Genomic DNA, 19,576 nt, shown 5'->3' on the forward strand with positions numbered 1-19,576 from the left:
TAGATAAACAGTGGCCTGCTGAGCCCCTTCTGGGGCAGGCAAACGATATCAGCCTTCTGCTCAGCTCCCTGACTCAACAGCAAGCAGAAGGCTAAACATGGTGCTTCCAGGTGAAATTACTGTCCAGAGCTGGGATAAGAGGACCTCACAGGCAACACCTCTGACCATTCCCAGCCAACTGCACCACTTCCTCTCCTGTCCCTTCTCCCCCTGCCCTCTGCTCAGCACACAGCTTTTCCTTTCCTAGGCTAGGGAGCAGTAACTGTTCAGTCATTGGTGGGGATTCAGTGCCCACAGACTTCTAGTGGCTTTTCTTCCTTATGTTCCCTGTGATTCCTCCTGACCAGCAACTTTCTACCCACAGTGCAAGACCCTGATGAAGAAGCTTTGCGAAGGTCAAGGTAAGTGCCTGGACTCAGGCTCTGTGGCCTTGCCCCTCCTAACCCCACCCCTCTCCGGGCAGCCCCCAGGTCACATGACTTATGGAAAGAACCTCTCAAGTTCAGGTATTTGGAAACTCCTAGCCCCTAAAGGGCTCCAGCAGCTGCTGACATGGGGCATTTGTCCCGAGTCAGTGAGGTGGGTGCTAGGAGCTGTCTCTATCCCCTAGGCCCAGGCAGCAGGAGTGAGGACTCTGGGCTCTCCTGGCTCTGTCCCTGGGCAGGGGCAGGGCTGCTTTGGCCTTTGCTGGGCTATTGAGAATGAGGGCATCTCTCCCTGTGAGGACACTGAGCCAACTGCCTTACCTGCCCACCCTGTGACTCTGGAGGCTAGGCACTGGGGAGCAGGCACGAGGAGGGCTGTGCTGGGCACAGGCGCCTAACCCCTGGACTCACCTGTCCAGGCATTGAGGTATTAGTTCCATAAATTGCTCAAAGCACAACAGCTTCTGCAAGGAAGGACAAGCCCCGGGCATGAGGTGGGATTTGCGCAGGGCTAGGTGGCTCAAGGTCAAGGTATGGTCTCTGCAACACTGGCAGGCCTGAGGCCACAGCCACTAACTTACCACCTGCGGCCTGTCCGGTGCTCCTGGACCTGGGCACGAGGGGGTCGTGCTACCCTGGAGCCCACTGGAACCCACTAGGGCCTTCCAGGGTAAGGCGCGGAGCCCAGTGTGATGGTCTCATACTCCAGAGGCAAAAGTGTCATCTGCATGTTCTCCTGGGAGCTTCTGTCTTGGGTCAGTACATCCTGTGGTGGCCTCTGTGTGAGGCTGGGGCTCCAAGACACTCTTCCACCCTGGCCAAGCTTTCTGTACTCGCTATCCTACGTGTCGTGGCCACAGAACTGTGTGGAGAGTGGGACTCTGGGGTCAGCTGGAGTTGGTGTGATATTTTCTTTTTGAACCGGTATTTTTGCCAAGCCAATGGCCCCTACCCTTTGGCTGGGGCTTCCAAGCCTAAAATGTGGTCCTCCCAGGCCTCCTGATGAGCATGCCGTCCCAGTAACAGTTCGTCACCTGTCAGTGCCTGCAATGCGTCTACGCGCCTGAAGTAAGGTGATGTTTGATTTAGCTCACAAGTTAGTATTTAGCTATTTTAAGTGTGACTGAGCTCTCAGTACTCCCCGCTCCGATGCTGCGCTGCTCCTGTGTGCTGTTTCTGTGTTTGTTCCACCTCCCCTCTGAACCCACTCACACAGATTCTCCAGTGAACAGTGCAGCCTTACCAAAGACAGAGGGGTTCTCCAGCACACACACCACGGCAAACAACTTCAAAGTCCCCAGGTTCCTTCCATCAGGAAGCCAGCAGTCGTGTTTTCTCTCCTTCCCATGGGGCAACCCTGCCTTTCTGGCTCCTGCACCCCCTCTGGGGTACTTTTGGTCACTTTACGTTCCTCCGGCCGGTCACTCTAAGCCTGCACCTTGTTAATCGGACACTGTTTAGAAGGCAGGAGAATATTGGTGGCGGTAGATGACAGGGAACTTCTGTCTTTTGTATTTCTCCTGGGATATTTGCAGGCACTGCAAAGTTAGGAGTGAGAACATGGAAGGAAGTATCAAGGATGGTCCTCAGGCCTCGTCTTTGGCCTCCCCCTTCTCAGCTTTCAGAAGCATCTTCCGGGGTGTGTTCTGCCTGGTCCTGCAAATAAGTGGGGAGGTTAGTCCTTCCCCCCCGGGCTTTAGCGCACATAAGCTTGGTTCACTCACCAGCAGAAGGCAGGGCGACTTGGGATCTTGAGAACTCTGTTGTGAGTCTTAGGGGCTCTCCCGCAGCTACTGTAGGGTTTTGTTGTAGGGAAATCTGGAACGAGGGCCAAAAAGGGGGCTCCAGTCTGCTTCCTCCCTCATTCCCAGGCCCCCAACCAAGAAAGCAGTTCCCCCCCACCACCGTAGATATTGTGCCACCATCAGCCCCTCCCTCTGGGGTCTCTGGCTGTTCAGTGAAGGCTCTGGGACAAGGTTTCTGCTCAGGACTGGAGGGGAATAAGCCTCCTGCTCCTCTCCCTTTTCCTGACTTTAATTTCTGAAGGGTTGTCCTCATAGCCTCCCTCAAAATGCCCAGTCTCACCAAGGCCACGGGAAGAGGGTGGGCATTTGCATTTCACAAAATCCCGAGCAGCCTGTGGATCTTGGGGGGGGGGGGAGATGGGGGTGCAGTGGCTGCAGAGGTTCACCTCTGTTTGTGATCAAGGTTTGAAGTAGTGGCTGTGGCTCCTGGTCACAGCTGGGGCCCCGGGTCAGCCAAGTGGCCATCTGAGCAGAAGAGTGCATGCTTGTCCCCACCCTCAGCCCAGGCTGGTCACAGGTCTTGCTCCCCAAGGAGGCTGAGCCCCACTTCCCTCTGTCCCCACTCCCGAGTTGGAAGCTGCACCCCCATACCTTCACTCATCTTGTTGGCTGAGGGCAGCCACATCCTCCTCTTTTTCCCAGTTCGGTGGTTCTCACGGAGAGGAGTCTAAGGCTTTCTCTGAAGGCTGAGTCTCCCCGGAGGGGCTTCACACTTCCAAGTGTCTTACCCCAGCAGAGCCTGAGTTTGCCAAACCCTGGGCCCCAGCAACCTGTGCACGTGACAGCCTATACAGGCTTGTACACGTCCAGAGGTGCTTTCTCCTTCCTGTTGCTGTGTGGTGGGAAAGCTGGCAGTAATGCTGCGTGAGTGGTGTCAGGTGTTTGGTACCAGGCAGTGGCACTGGTGGCTAGAGGGCAAGTGTAAGTCTGCATGTTAGAGAACCCTGCAAACTGTCCCCTTACCTGTGGCTGCTGGGTGTTTCACGCCCCACAGAGTCCCAGAGCATCCCCCAGGTCTGCCCTTCCCTCCCTTCTTCTCCTCTGGGCCCTGGCTCCCTATGCTCTGATGATATCTCTGGTACCTGGTAGCAGGTAGCTTCCCTTCGAGGCTCTAGCGGCCATCTGTTGGCCAGCCCAGGCAGAACCTAATCTCCAGAGACCCTGTATTTATAGGAGAGGCAAGGCGGGCTCCTGAACAGCCCAGGCATCAGCCGTGGATTTGGCCCCCATCCCAGGAGAGACCCAGCACCTTAGCAAACTGCCCAGGTGGGCATAAACACTAGCCTCCTGCCACATTCCCCCCGGGACCTGCTCCAGTGAGTGCAGCAGTGCTGTGGCTCCCGGCCTCCTCCGTCCTCGGAATACCAGAGCACCAATAGTGCCTCCATCCAAAAGCTGAGCCTCCACCTCAGAGAGGTCACCGCAGCTTCCCTCTGACTTTGGGAAGGCATTCTGGGCACTCATGGCTTGGAAGGTTCGGTCCACGTGTGGCAGCCCTGATGGGACTGGGAGTAGGAAAAGCCGAGCTTTGTCCTAGGCAGGGCTTGAATCTGTGAGGCATGTGGACCCCACAGCCTGGGTGTAACCATCCTGGAGGACCACAGTGTGTAGCCAGACATTCCCTGGCCCCGCCTTGGGGCGCAACCACCTATAGGTGCAGTCTCTGTGTTTACCTGATGCTCACCGACATAAAGAATCTGCACCTCTCTGAGTCCCCAAGTCTTAAGGAGCAAAGGTGATCTGAGTGACGAGTTCACAGAGGTGTTTGAAGTGAGGCTTACCTTGCACACGTTTCTACAGACAACATACAAACCCTCCCAAGTCCCTTCTCCGTTGTGTAACCATCCGAGTTTCTCTTTCCTCTCCTCACCCCACCTCCCCTTCCAACAGAGAACAGGACTCCCTGCTACCTCCCTTCTCCCCCTACAGTGTCCTCTTTCCTCCCTGTCCATATTCAGCTCTGTCCCGGCTCATGTGGCCGACTCCCATGGTGCCACATGACTCAGGGCCCTCTTTCAAAGGGAAGCCTCGTGAGAAGCAGTGGGCAGCTATGAGTAGCAAAAATTACCTGCATTTTGTGGATTTGTTTGTTCTCAGTGTTCGGCCAGCGTAGCAAGTTTGAAAACCACACCTAGAGAGACCAGGACAGCCCTAGGTACCCCAACCACACCTGGAGAGACCAGGACAGCCCTAGGTACCCCCTGAGCAGCTGCTGTGAGTGTGCCAGGATCTCTCTCCCTTTCTGTCTTCGCCTCTCTCTTCCTCTCTTCTTCGCTCTTCTCTCTGGCTGGCTGTGAATTTCCAAACAGCTCTAAGCAAAGCAGGCTCACTAGACTTGTGGCTCTCCAGAACTGTCCCTGTCCTGTCACTGAGCACTGATGCAATGGCTGTAGACCCGGCTGGACAAAGTGGCTGCCTCTGTGTCCTGGTCGGGGGTTCTGTCTGGGATGGTGGATTGCTGCTATTTCCGTGCTCTCAGCAGGTCTGCGTGGGCCCTGCCGCAGGGCCCGTGTCTCTTCTCCCTGACCTCAGAGAGGCAGGTAGCGAAGATGCCGGCACTGAGATCGTGGTTCTGATTCGGAGTGTCCGGGTGGCTCTGGGCCGTTCACGATGTCTCTGGGCCTTGGTTTCCTCTTGGTGTTAGGAAAGCTTGGACTCGACTGGTGGTGTTCAAATATGTTATCAGTGGGTCCCTTTTGTCCACCAGAATCTTACACAGAGACCCAGTATGCAGGACTCAAGGTGTATGTGGGGGCAAGCCCACCAGGTCATACAGATGCAGGAAGGTGGCCAGGTGTAAATGTACGGACAAGGGACTATTACCACAGAGAAATGTAAGACTGGCACTGTCCCATCCTCTGATTTCTAACGACCTAGAGCTGATCTTCCTGATTTTTATATGCTGGCAATTTATTTATTAAACCCTTTATTTTGAGATCATTGCAGATTGGCATGCAGTTGTAAGAAATAATACAGAGAGATCCTATGTACCCTTTACCCCCAATGGTAATGTCTTGCAAAACTACAGCACAATATCGCAACCAGGGTATTAACTCTGATACAGTCAAGTACAGACTATTTCCATAGCCCGAGCATTCCCCCATGTTGCCCTTTTGTAACCACACCCACCTCCCTACTGCACACCCTCTCCCTAACCTGTGGCAACCACTAATCTGTTATCTGTTCTCCATTTCTATAATTTTGTCATTTTAAGAATGTTGTATAAATAGAATCATAAAGCCTGCGACCTCATGAGATTGGATTTTTTAGTCAGCCAGATTCCCTGGGGATTCACCCACGTTGCTGAGTGTACCAGTGCTTTATTCATGTCTTTCTATTGCTGAGTGGTATTCCATGGTCTGCCTGTAGCAATTAATTTCTAAAATGAGTTTTAAACATTGTCCAGGTTAAATACATGGCGTTTGTGGCTGGATGTGGCCTGGGCCAGCAGCGTGCCCCTCTCTGGAGGACGTTAGAGCTCCTCCAGCCTGGTGGGGAAGGCGGGGAGTGGTTCTAGGATTCTGGCATCTGTGTCACCGGCCTTCCCCAGGCATACCCTCGCCTCCATTTCTTTGTTTCTGGCTGCTCCTTGCCTGCTTTGTCCTGTGCCCTCGGCCCGGCAGGCTGTGGGTTAAATCGCAGAGGCCCTGCTGGTGGGAAGTAGCAGGAAGTCCTGTCCCTCTGTATGTGTGCCATGGCCTTGTGAGTATATGTGTGCACACGTGTGCCTGGCTGTGCTCAGGCCTCACAGGGCAGGGGCAGTTGGTGGTATTGGAAGACTTCTCTCTGGGGATAGGAAAAGGTTAGCAGAGACTGGGGCAGCTTAGGGAGGTGACAGGTCTGCTCACCAAGCCTTATCACAGGGACAGGTGTTTCTCCTTCTTTATGCCCAGCTAGGGGACAGAGACCATGCTAGGCCCACCTGCCTATGTGGTTCAGCCCGAGAGCTCACAGCCAAAGCAGCCCTGCCCAGCCCTAACGACACGGGCCAGGCAGAACCCAGAGGCCTCCCGTTGCCCAGCCTGCCCTCAGGCCCTCTAGCCAGGCTCCTTCTCCATGGCCTCCCACTCAATCAGGGACTTTAGTCCCTCCATCCTGTTCCTTGGGACTCCGGTCTTGCCCTCAACCCAGGGCTGACCACTTGGAAAGTACCCCCTGGATGGCAAAGCCTCTCCAAGCCAAATTCTCCCCTCCCATCCCCTCTGCCCCAGCTATCAGACAGGGGAATGGCGGACACATTCCCTAATCCCTTTCTTTCTTTCTCTCTTCTCTCTGTCTCTCTCTGTCTCTCTGTCTCTGTCTCTCTCTCTGTGCCACAGGGAAAGGTTTGAAACCGAACGTAACAGCCCACGTTTTGCCAAATTGCGCAACTGGCACCATGGCCTTTCAGCCCAAATCCTTAACGTTAAAAGTTAAAAGCTGTCTGGAGTCCCCCCCACCCTACTTCCTCCCCCCAGATCTGGCATGTGAGCCCCATGGTGTTGCTTGAGAATGTAGAGCTGTGCTGGGGGCATCTTAAATAGGCAAGTGCAGCAGTCTTGCTCTCTGCCCTCCCCAGAGCTGACGGCCAAGGCCCAGCCCCATGCAGACTGCACCCATCCATCCCCACCCTTCAGTGCAACCCTCACCACCCCCCAAACAGCCCAAGCCTCTACTCTCCTGCCCAGGGCCTTAGCCAGACATCAGAGAGGATGTGATGAGGCTTGCTGGCGTAACACCCCAGAACCGAGGGAAACAGAACATGCCATGGTCAATTTCCTACCAACCTCAACTCCTGGGAGAGGCAACCCAGCCTAGTGCCATCATGAAAGGAGTTGCCCATAGATTAGGGTCCTGGGAAGATGCTGACTCCTTGTCCCTACTTGCTCCCTTGTTGCCTTCTGGATCCCCAACAGCCTGGAACAGGGTTTTCTGCGGAGGAAATGGAAGTCCCAGGTAGATGAGGCAGAGGTCCCTCCTGGCTGTGGCGAGATTGGGCCACATGCTCGCCTTTCTGTACTGTGTGTGCTGGCTCCCTAGTTCTCTCTCCTGTACATATAAGCATGCTTGCTCTGAAATAAAGAGGATTTGAAATGAACCAAAGAAGCCCCAGTCATGCTGTACCACCTGAGAGGAGCATGTCTAAGATGAGGAGAGGACAGGCACATCCAGAAGAGGGGCGGGGGCAGTGCCTACTGGGGCTAGGACCCGGTGCAGCTCTGCCCTCCACTGATTTCCTGCCTCGAGGGAACTGCCTGAGCTTGCGGCAAATGGCGGGTGGGAATCTGTGCTGTGGCCAGATGGGCAGCCTTAGCCTGCCATGGGGAAGTGTGTATCGGTGGGTACCTGAATGCCCCCTGCCTCGGCTCCCCTACCCAGCTGTAACCTGCAGGCCAAGCCATCCATTCCTCCCCATCAGAAAGCAAGTGACAAGCCCTCTCCCAGGAAGGTGCTGCTCATGCTCAGCCCTGCTCCAGGAGGTGGGCTCAGGGGCGCAGGAAGGCATGCCTGGACTAAGGAGAAGGTCACGGAGCTGCTGGGGGTCCTGGGTCGCCGGGGTCATGGCTCAGGGGAGAAGAGGCGAGAAGACCTCCAGCTGGGTCTGGCCGCTGGCCCCCACCTACCTGTGGCCTTGCCCTGGTCCTGAGCATGTAGGAAGGGCCAGGCTGGCAGGGTTATATCCTCTGCACCTCCTGTCTACCCATCAGCCTGGTCCCTGGTTGCAAGAACCACCAGCTGAGAACATGAGACCAACGCATTTAGCACATAAAGGCAGATGCTGAGGCCAATCCCTCAGAACTTCCCGCTGTGGCTGGACTGGGCCAGAGCCTCACTCCCACTCCTGCTGTCTGGGCACAGGCTTTCTTTCTGCCTCCAGGGACCTTGGCAATCCCATGTGGAAGGGCTGGCTAGGGAGATGGCTCCATCCTGCCCACCACCCTAAGATGCTTCCCAGAACCCTCCACCAGCCTGTTCCACTTTGGCTTCCCATCTCTTCCTGCCTCAAGCAGTCTGACTCCAGAGCCAGAGCCAGGCAGGGCAAGCTGACTGAGGATCAACAGAGGTGATGGGGGTATGTGCTCCTGCCTCCAGGTAGGCATCCTGGAGCACACCCACATTTAGCTAAGCGTTTGCTGGGGACTTTTAAGGTCCAATGGTGGGTTGTGGGGCTGAGGCTGCCAGACAGAGAGAGGTCCCAGGCAGTCATTGTTCTGAGGCCGGCAGAGGACCTGAGCCAATCAGGCAGAGCTGGCAGCCGCACAATCCCCTGGCTCTGGCCCCCAGCCTGTCAGAGCCATCTTGAAGCTCTGAAGGCTCTCATTTGCTTTCCAGCCTGCCTGGTGCCTCCCTGTGACCCCAGGCCCCTGCAGGCAGTGCCTCAGGTAGCCCCAGGCCAGAGATCTGCATCACACCCAGGAAAGATGGGTAAACAGGAAAGATGTCCTCATTTGGCATTCCATGCCCATGGGCATTAGTCAAGGCAGCATGCGTGGCTGCTGTGGGGGTCAAAGAAATCCGAAAGGGCTAATGTGGATGTAACTGACATGGTGCAAGGTTGCTCAGGTGAGATCCAGAGATGGGGAGCACCCTGCCCCTCCACTCCCCTCGACGGCAGGACCGGAAAAGGCTTCCTGGAAGAAAGCGTCTGTGTGTCTGATCCTCACGAACAGTTAGGATTGGGGCGTGTGCAGTTAGGGAAGGCTGGATAGGTACTCTAAGCAAGGGGAGCAGAGGTGCTGATGAGAAGAGGTGTCCCAGAACCCCAAGCTAATCATTTTGGCTGGAATGGAGGGATGGCAGAGGATATTTTGGTTATTAGTGGTCCAGAGCTGGGATGTTGGCTATGGATTTTGACTGGATTCCGAAGGCAATGCTGAACTAGCGAAGACTGCAGGGCATCATTCACACTGCAGCTGTGGGGACTGCTGTGCACGGTGCTCCAGCAGTGTCATCCGCATAGACTGCGTGTTAAAGGGCCCTCTGGAGTTGTGCAGTGCAGCGCAGCGGCCCTGCTGCAAAGTGACATGGTCAGGTCCGCCCTAAGCAATAGCCATCAGGTTGCAAGATGAAACACCAGCTAGGTGGGTGGCAGGGGCACAATTTCAAGAGCAACCATCTGATTGGTGTTCTGTCACCAGAACACCAATTTTTGCTTATTTAAAGTGAATTATGACTGAGGCAGGAGGCAGCTATAGAATCCTAAACCAGGCTGAAGTGATTTCACGAGCACTGTCTTTAGGACTGAAGCCAAGGTCAAGTAAGTTCTCTTCATGCTGGCTCTCTGAGACACCCTCCTTGGGTTTTGGGGGCTCATGAAACTTCAGGCAGGAACTGGCCTAGACAAGATCCTTCAGGATGCCCTTCAGTGCTGCCCCTACTCCCCTAGGTCCTGACTGCTTAGCGTCTGCAGACCATGGCCCTAGAGAGGACGCCACTCAGCAAGATCCCCAAGGGCATGCTCACGTGCATGCCCTTTGTCCTGGCGCTGAAGTAGCTCATGAGTTTTCCTAGGACCCACGTCCAGCTCCAACTTCACCATCACCACCCACCCCACATTCCAGGGTTCATTTGGAGCAATGTCTGGGGATAGCACCAGGTACGCTGGTCTGACGGAATTGGAGCAAAGGGGACAGGCAAAGCCAGCTTCCTATTTGTCCAACACCCCAGACATTATCATCACTCCTGTCTTGAGTCATGTCCTCAGTTCCCAGAAGCCCACAGGGTCAGGGAGAAGCAAATAACAGAGACTGGGTGTCCTCTGTCAGCCTGGGCCTTCATAGGCCATACTTGCCCATGCTCTTAGGACGCTCTAGCAGCCAGCTCAGAGATATGGCTTCAGGACCTGCAGCTACTTCTCTGAGGTAGCTGCTTCACGGGAGTAGCTTCCAGAAGCCAGGTTCTTTCATGGAGGATGAGTGAGTCGCCTCATAGAAAGGCCAGGGCTGGGCACTGCTGCAGGCCTAAGAACTGGGCTGCCTGAGGCCCTCCCTCTGAACTACCACTAAGCTGGGAAAGGGCTGGTCCTTGTCCATCCTGGATGCTTCCCACACAATCTCAGAGAAGAGTATTGCTCCATCTCATGGGGCAGTCAACCCACAACCATGCCAATTCTCCAGTTCGCTTCTTCCCCAGCCCTCTCACATACCTTTCTCTGCCATATGCCGTGCTAGATGGAGGAGAGCACCTCGGCGATGCTTTGGTAAACAGCTCCTGGCCCTCTGGCATCCTCGTCTGGAACAGACCTCTGTAGCACCTTGTTACTCAAGGTGTGGTCCATGGACCAGCAGAATCAGCATCACCTGGGAGCTTGTTAGACTCTCAGCCTCACCCAGACTTACTGAACCAGAAGCTGCATTTTAACAAGATTCCCAGGCAACTTGTCTGCATATTAAAGTCTGAGAAGTGTTACAGTGATCAGGGCTCACACCCTCCTCTGGTACTTGGCAGCTGTGTGATGTTTTAGCAGAGATTCAGTCTCTCTGGACCTCAGGTTCCCCATCTATAAAATCAGGATCTTGATACTAATCTCCCAGCAAGATTGAAAGGATCAAATGGAGTAATGCTTATCCAGCTGTTAGCACCAGGCCTGGCATGTGGTAAGCACTCACAGAGGGAAGATGATTATTCCACTTCTTTCAAATAAGAATAGTACCTTTTGTTGGGGAAAGATTATACTTGCCTGACTGTAAGAAGTTTCTTTTTTTCTCCCTGAACGGCCACTTGTGGGACTGGGTAAGGCTTCAAATCCAAACGCCCCTCAGTCAGATCCTGCTGTCACCACCCAGATGTTCTAGGAGCTTCAGCCGTGCAATTCTCTGTCCCCATTCCCTCATTTGTTAAACAGAGTCGCTAATATCCACATCAGAGGGCAGTGGTGAGAAACTGCAGTTGTGTACCTCATAGTGCCAAGTCAGAACATAAATTACATGGCATGGGGACAGCCATTCCCACTTGCAGGAGCTGCCGTAAGTTGTTGCTGTCATAGCAAGTACAAATCTTAATCCAATGACCTGGATGAACAAAGAATGTGCATATCTTTGCTTTCCTGTCATTTAATTTGTATTCTCTGCCCCGCTTCACAGGTGGCAGATATGTAATCCCATCCACCCAGGTTCTGATGCTCCTCTCTTGCTGGGAATGTTTTGGGGAAGAGTCACATACATAACAGCAAGGCGGGTAGGGTGGGGCACCCGAGCACCTGGTCCTTGATGGTGTTCCACCTGTGCTGGCATCTGCGGGGACATCTCCATCCCATCTGGTCACGCTGGCCCACACTGGCACAGCCGTCACCCCTTTTGTTCCCAATTACAGGGCCTTTCCGATGTGCAGGCACTCAGGGCCACGTCCAGGTCCCCTCGGGTGTATGGAAAACCCTCTATAGCTGCTCGGGCACAGGATAGCCTGGAGACCTTTGGGCTGTCTTGGGTCCGCCTGCTCCTTCACCAAGGACATGGAGACGCTGGGGTCCTGCAATCTCCCCAGAGTTTACGCAGAAAGAGGACACAGCTGCCTCTATTCTCAAACCCCGCCGCCACCACGTTGCCACTTTTTTGGTCTAGATAACGTGGATCTCCCTGGGATGGTAGCTTTTATCTTCCAAATGTATTATGAGTGCAAAGTCCTTCGCAGGCCAAAGCTCAGGCTCTCACCGTTCCAGAGCCAAGCTCTTGACCCTCAAATATCTGACCTCTGCTTCTCTCATCCATCGTACCTTCTCAAAGGCAATGCGTGCCTCTGACTCAATGGAGAAGGGAAAAAGAAAAACAGGATTGGTTGATAACTCAATCTACTTTTCCACCACACTGTGTTTTTGTAATACCTACTCAGACAGAAAAATTAGGAAGTACACAAAAATGGGTGGGGGAAATCTCACCAGGCTTGAGAATAATTTTGATGTAACTGATCCTCCTCGTGGTCTGAGCCCTTCTCTCTTGGGGTCTGGTACGGGGGTGGTGGTGGGAGGCTCTTTCCCTGAGCCTGGGGACATGCTTTCTGGAAGATCCTGCTCTGTTTGCAGTACTGATGGTGCCTTCTGCCCAAGCCTGCCTCTGCTGCATCCACCCCTCCACCCCATGCAGAGGGATCCCCTTGACCTGTTGTCTTTCTCGATCCCGCCTCATCAGCACCCCTATTGAGCATGCTCCAGTGTGCACCAGCCAGGCCGCCACCCCGCTGCTGCCCGCTTCTGCCCAGCCACCTGTTGCTGCCTCTCCCAGCGCAGCCTCGCCACCCCTGGCCGCTGCCCATGCTGCCACCGCCTCTGCAGCCCCTGACTCAAGCACTGCAGACAGTCCAAGGTAACTGGCCCACAGGTGCTGGCCCTAGCCGTGGGGAAGGGAGACAGGAAAGGCCTCATCCTGGGTCCATCTGCTGGCAGCTGTGTCTGGCCCTCAGCAAGGCCCATCCAAGGTGGTTAGCAGCCCGAGGTCCCGGGAAAGGCTAGCACTGCTTGCTGCAGAGAGTAAAGGGGAGTGCACTGTGGGGCTGAGGACAGACACAGGGATGTGTGCTACCCTGCCCTCCGTGCTCTAGTGAGAGCGGTAAAAGACACACACACACACACACACACACACACACACACACAGATAACAAAGCGAGATTGTGTGTGAAGTCTGTGTTCCTGGAACTGTGATTAGGGAGAATGAAAGTTGTCCCTGTGGGAAGTCAAGGAAGGCCCATGGAGGAGGGGCATTGGCCTGGGTACAGAAGGCAGGTCAGATATTTAGCGATGAACGTGCCCTTGTCCCTTAGCCTCTCTTCTCGATGGAGAAGCACCCTAGAGACACGTGGTGCAGTGAGATGTAAATCTCTACTCCACCATTTATTGTATATAATCATCAGAAAGTGACTGAACTTTTCTGAACCTCAGTTTCCTCATCAGCTAAGACATTTAATGCAACATCTATTTTATAGAGTTGGGATAGAAAAACTGTACATAAAACACCTAGCACATAAAATGCTCTCCTAGACTGCAAGTTACTGCTTTCCAGCCTGCCCTCCTGGATACCCAGCAAAGGTGGGGGCAGGGTGTGAGAGGGGTGCCGGAGGTGCTGGGAGATGGAGCGGCCAGGCAGTGTGACAGGCTGGGCACCCAGCTCTTTCTGGGCTGCGTGGAGCTATCACGTTGGCATCAGGATCAGCTTTCTCAGTCTCCACGCTCCCCTCCCAGGGTTTTGCTGGAAAGGACATGCCTCTCTGAGTCAGGGTGCATAGGTCCCTGGTGCAGTCTGACGTGGACAAAGGGTGGGCAGAGAGGCCCACAGGCTTGTGGGCTGCACCCCCACCCCCAGGGCTGCACAATGACCCAGGTGGTGCTGAGCTCAGCCTTTCCCCAGCCCAACTCAAGCCTCAAGGGTGAGCCTGCCCAGGCCTCCAGCAGTTGTTCTATCCCCACTTCCTGGGGGCACTTAACAAGTGCCCCTCTGCACACCGCAGTCTCTTCAAGTAAGGGCACAAAGAAGAACCTTAGAGGAGGGTAAGAAATGTCTCTGTTGCTGAGTGGGAAGATGCCTCCCCAGTTTGGATGGGAGAGCTCTAGATGCTGTGCCCCTGCTCAAGGGCAGGCTCCAGCACCACACTCCAGGCCTCTGTGTCCTGGGGCCCTTGGGACTCCCTCAACAGGGCAAACCCTTCCCTCACTTTGCCTTGCAAAGAGAGATGAGGCCTGGGTGCAAGTTGGAGAGGGACCGGGAATACTCCCAGCATCAGGCTGGAGCAGAAGGGATCAGGGAACCACACTCGGGGCCCAGCTACCTCTCCTTCTTGTACCAGGGCTGGATGGAGCTAGAGGAAGCAAGTGGGAGGCAGATGGCCACCCAGCCTTTCATTGGGAAATGGCCTCAGAATTCTTGCTGGATGTCTTAAGCCTCTGTTTCCTCCCTCAACACCAAATGCTGACACAGGACCTGTCGCTCCTGGGACGCGAGGAAAGCATCCTCCACTGGTGGGGAAGTCTGGCTAACACACACTGAGTTGGCCTTCTCCCACCACAGTGGCAGCGGGGCACCCTGTGGGCACTGCCTCTTCCTCTTCCATTGAGGCCCCTACTCCACTGGTCTTAGCAGGGGTTGATCTGAGAAAGGCAGGCAGGCCCAGGGAGGGGTGACAATGGCCTCACTCAACCAGAAACATGGCAACGTGGCAGGGCAAGTCTGCACACCGCCCATGTCTGGGATGCTGGCTGGCTGAGGCTCATTCCACCTCCGCACTGTCTGGGGCAGCACCACATGCCTTTCTCCACCTTGCCAGTAGGTTCTTAGCTTGGGCCTCTCCCTGCCAGAGCCCTAGAGAGGAAGGTACATCCTTATCCTATAACTCTGCCCAGAATGATGCACAGGCCCTGGGCCCATGGGGAACAGGTGGAAGGAAGGCAGGAAGCCATGGGCTGGTGAGGGGCAGAATATTTCCAGAGGCTCACTTCTCTAGCACCCCATCAACGACCCATTGCCCTCGGTGTGGTCACGTAGTCCCTGTTGGGATCTGAAAGATGCAGGGAGACACCAGGGACATGTTCGGTAAGGTGTATATTAGTTTTAAATGCAAAACAAATGGGGGGGTTCATAGACAAATGAAACTGGGAAACACTGGATCAGACAAAGTTTAATGGGCTGCTGAACTACAACCGTTTTTGGAGCCTTTAGCTCTCCAAGAGGAGAGGCCAAGTACAGCATTTCCTGAGGGCAATGAACTGGGATACCTTTTTTTTTCCATCTCTTTGGTCCCATGGTCCCTGGATCACAAGTAGGAAAAGACTCTTCTAGGCCTCCTGGCTGCAAACCCAGTGAAAAGCAGGCAACAGGAATTCTATATGGAAGAGAAGCACGTGTGTATGCATGTGTGTGTGTGTGTGTGTGTGTGTGTTGGGGAGGAGTCTCCTGCCTTTTCAAGAGCCCTCCCTGGAGCACTCTTGCCCAGAAACCTGAGACCTTGCTGCTCTCTCCAGCAACAATAGAAAGGGCTGGGGGTGGGGGCCAGGTGGTCTGAACCTGTGAGGTGCCCCTGAAGGCCAGAAGGTTGAGGGAGTGGGGCAGCTCCAACCACCTCCATCTCTCTCCTCCCTCCGTCCCCTCCAGTCCCAGACCCACCCTGGCAATCTCTCCCTGGATGGTGGTGGTGGGGGGAGGATGGATGAAAGGTTTTCGTGCATCTTCCTGTCCAGCTGGTGGCTTACCAAACTCACTGAAACTTAGCATCCAAGGAGAAGCGTCCTCCCCTCTAAGACCCCCTGGAATCTTTCCTTCACAGCCTCTGGCAGCTGTCGGAGATCATCTCTGTCAGGTTTCCTCCTCGCAGAGGCTCCTGAAGACTGGAGAGCCAACCTGCCATGGCTGCAGGCCCTAGGGCCTGGGTGGGGCTGTCTTTCTGGCTGCTAACTCTTCCCCCCTTGGTTCCAGGCCCCAGGCCTCTGCCTGCAGTCCAGCCGAGGCGACCTCTCCAGCACCTGCCACCCATACATACAGCGAGGCCCCAGCAGCCCCTGCGCCCAAGCCCCGGGTTGTCACCACTGCCAGCATTCGGCCTTCTGTCTACCAGCCAGGTGAGAGGCAGGGTGGGAGGGGAGGCTGTCAGACTGAGTGTGGGCCCCAGGGATCAGCCCCAAGGCCACATCCCCAGAAGGATGGTGGTCAGTGAAGCCCTGCTAATGAGGTTCAGCCCTCCTTCCCCCAATTGTGGGCCAGTCCCATGGAGACTGCCTCTGGGCCTGGGGAGAGAGGTGGGCAGTGCCAGGTAGGGATGGAGCCTCCCAGCTCTTAGAAAAAAAACACTCCTGGCTGGGTATTTTTCAGGCTCAAGTTGAGGGAAGAGGGTTTAGAGGGAGGAGCTTTTTCCTCTGGGAATCTGGGTCTGGCTCAAACTGGAGGACGGGCAGCTCTACCAAATATGTCATGGGTTTTGGACAGACCTACTGCATCATGGTGTGATCCTGGGCAAGCTGCGCAACCTGTCCAGTCTTTGGTTTCCTCAGCTGAGGCAGTGTAACTCCAGGCACGGAAAGCATAGGTGAGGCAGCAAAGTGGCCAGCCAGGGTTTGCTGGTGACTGAGCTCACCGGCTGTCTGCTCCACTGCTCTGGTCTCCACCCTCTTCACTGCCTAGGACCCCCTTTCATGACCCTCTCTTTACTAGCCAAAGTTGGGCCTGCTCCCCAGAGCCCCAGGGCAATTCTCAGGCTGGCTTGCACCCTGCCTTCCCCTGCCCATCCCTTTTCAGTAAACCGAAGAGCTCTTTAACAGGTGTTTTCCCAGGCTTGGGGGAGGTCCCGAGTACCCTGGTCTATAAGATGTGCCCATAGGAGGGCTCCTGGCATCCAGGCCCCGAGTGCTAATACCACCATGTATCTCCTTCCGACTGGATTCTGACTCTGAATTCCAGGAGGGCAGGGCTGTGGTAGATTGCCTCCACTGTATCTCCAGTGCCTGACTTAGGTCTGGCACAGAGAAACTGCTCGGCAAAGGAGGTGAAGAAGAACAAATGAATGAACGAATGCTGGTGAAAATTGCAAGTATCCCCCCACTTGCAATGGGTAACGGGGAGTGAGGAAGCGAGGAAGTTAATGTCTTCTTGTTTGGGAAAGAATGAGGTAGCTAATTCTCAGGGGGCAGGGAGGAGGCTTCTCTGTGTCATGCAAGAGAGAGAGAGAGAGTTGGTCAAGCAGCCATGGGGTAAATAAAAGAAGGGCGGTTGAACTCAGGAGCATGACTTAAGGAAAATGAGAGACCCCAGAGAATCTTCTCACTGTGGCTGGAGAGCAGGGGAGACAAGACAGGGACTGAGTCCGAAAGGGCCTTGCTTGGGGATTCTGACTGTGTAGGCTAGACGAGCCCCATCAGCTCTGTTACTGGAGCTCACCCTGAGGGCAGTGTGGGGAGGAGGGCAGTAGAAGGGGCCTTAGCAGACTCCTCTGCCAGGGCCCACTCTGCCATTTAAGGCAAAGGATTTCATCTCCTGGGCCGGAATGTCCTCATTTGAAAAATGGACATAATACTGTGTGCACCTCGTGTTCTGGGGATGAAACGAAGCACCTAGCGCGGCGCTGGGAACGCAGGAGGTGCCCTCCTCTGTTCCTTCAGAGACAGGGGCACGAAGTTCTGAGGTTAAAAACTCCACAGTACTAGGGAACAATTTTTGAGCGGGCTGCCAGAGTGAAAAATCTCAGTGGAGCTGGAGGAAGCGGCGCAGTGCGGAACGTGGGGAACGCCCAGAGTGAGGCCAGAAGGGAGGTGGAGGAGCGGCAGCGGGGGGAGACGGGGCTCAGTCGGGGCGCCCGGCGGGCACCTCCGTCCGGGCCCGAGCTCACTCCCCGCGGGGCGAGTACGTTCCAGCACCTTCCGGGCGTGCCGCGGCCGCCGGCTGTCCGCGCAAGGCCCGCCAGGGGGCGGCTCGGCTCCGGGGCGCTCACGGCCTGGCCCGCGCGGCGCCCGGTTCCTGCTCCTCCGCGGGCTGCGGTCCAGGCGGGCGAGCCGTGCCGGAGCCCCAGGCCTCCGCGGCGTTCCCCGGCCCGGCAGACGTTAACTCACTCCTGCCCCGAGGGAGAGCGGCGGTGCGCCTCCACCCTCTCTCCCGGGGAGGCCCGGCTGCGCGGTGGGGTCCCGGAGCGACTGGCAGGCGGCCCGGGGAGAAGCGGGAAACGTGGGCTCGAGCCCCGTCCCCGCCGCTGCCGACCGCGTGCCCGGAGCGGCAGTGCCCCAGCCTGGCCCCGGCGGGGCTCCTCCGGGCCCAGGGTGGCGTTCGCAGCCCAGATGTTATCGCCGGCCCCAGGGCTGGGCGGCCGCTCCCCAGAGCACCTGGGGCCCGGGCGGCGGCAGCGCGGAGGCCGGGGCCCGAGGAGGCCGGGGCCGGAGGAGGCCTCGTCGGCCCGCGGGCCGGGCACTTGCGGGGAGCCAGGCCCGACCTGCAGTGAGTCAGAAATCACCTTGTTTAATTACACATTCCCGAGGCCTCCGAGTGCGATAGGGGCCTTTTGAACTTGCCAATTAGAGATGAAATATCACCTTCTAATTTGGACGGGCTGAATGCCGTCATGCAGAAATAGCAACAGCCGGGGGCTCTGAACTGGGATATCAAGTCTCCTGGCGTGTCGGGGTTGGCTCAGAGTGCGCGCCGGAGGGCGTCGAGGGAAGGGCCCGGGAAGCAGCTGCTCCCTGCGCCCCGCCCTCCCTCCCTCCCCAACAGGAATGGGGACACACGATGGGGGAGGGTAGCTGCCAGGCCATGCCTCGAGGAAGGAAAGGTCCCAGGCGCTGGATGGGAGTAGCCCCGCGCAGGGAAACGGCCAAACCTGGGTCCAGATTCTGGCCTGCTTTTGACTGCTGAGAGCGTCCTGTCGTGGAGGCTTAGAAGAAGGGGTTGGATCAGGGAGCCTGGAAGAGCTTCCGGAGGAGGGAAGAGATATCTGCCACGCAGAGGGAATAGGGTTAGTGTTGCTGGAGGGAGGCAGGAAAAGTGGGCAAGGGCCCTACTGGGAAGGGGCTTGTGCTGCCTAGGGAGCGGTTAGGGGTGGAGGATTTGGCGTTGAGTCCCACCTGAGCTCCTGTTCCGCCAGGTAGTTAGCTCACTAGCTCAGTGACTTTGAGGTAGTCACGTAAGCTCTCCAATCATCTATAAAATTACCTGCCTCGTTGGACTGCAGCGAGTGTTAGATGAAATAATGCACTTAAAGGGCCTGGCCTGTGGAAGCAGTACTTGGTAGCTACTGTTCTGATTAGGGCAGGACCATCCAATAAAAAGAAATTTTCTAGTGGCCACATTTTAAAGTAAAAGGAAGTAGCGAAATTAATTGTAATATATTTTACTTAACTCAGCATACTCACATCAATATATAATCAATATAAAATAATAGTTATTGAGATATTTTGCAATCTATTCTTGTACTTAGTCTTCAAACTCTGCTGTGCATTTTACCCTGATAGCACTTAGTAATTCAGACAAGCCACGTATCAAGCTCTCAACAGCCACATAGGACTAATATATCAGCACAGGATTAGGGCTTTTGTTCTTAATGCCTTTTAGCAGAGATCCTCCACTTTACAAAAAAGGAAATAAAATCTTGGACAGAACCCCATCATACATTCATAACAGAGAGGGATTCTGCTAGATCATTTGGGCTTCATAGATTTACCAAGTGCATGCACTGTGTCACTCTGGTAGATTCTTACCACTTCCTGTGAGGCAGGCAAGAGTGTCATGCACTCCACCACTCGTGAGTAGACTTAGTCCCAGGTTATGGAACTCCAGGGTGTCACATCTCCCACTCCCACCCCCAATATCCCACAGTCTCCCTGGGCTGGGTTCCCCTGGGTGACCACCAGGCTGTGAAATGAGCTCACAGTTCATCCTGACCCTGAGACCCAGGAGTCACTATTCCTGT

General features: G+C 55.4%; 1 protein-coding gene across 6 annotated transcripts in view; it reads left to right on the forward strand.

Moving 5' to 3' along the window:
* The window catches only part of LDB3 (LIM domain binding 3), a 61,602-nt gene that overhangs the window by 23,267 nt on the left and 18,759 nt on the right, over window positions 1-19,576 (forward strand). For 2 of the 6 annotated variants that reach the window (XM_081074667.1, XM_081074666.1), the window contains exons 7-8: window positions 365-401; window positions 6,550-7,309. In XM_081074667.1, coding sequence (XP_080930793.1) covers window positions 365-401; window positions 6,550-6,646 — 134 coding nt within the window. In that variant the 3' untranslated portion in view covers window positions 6,647-7,309. Of the gene's footprint in view, window positions 1-364; window positions 402-6,549; window positions 7,321-12,333; window positions 12,508-15,603; window positions 15,747-19,576 lie in introns of those variants that run through there. The other 4 variants (XM_081074670.1, XM_081074669.1, XM_081074665.1 and 1 more) reach the window with 4 other exon arrangements.

The sequence above is a fragment of the Rhinolophus hipposideros genome (assembly GCF_964194185.1).
Source record: "Rhinolophus hipposideros genome assembly, chromosome: 15".
Lineage (NCBI taxonomy): Eukaryota > Metazoa > Chordata > Mammalia > Chiroptera > Rhinolophidae > Rhinolophus > Rhinolophus hipposideros.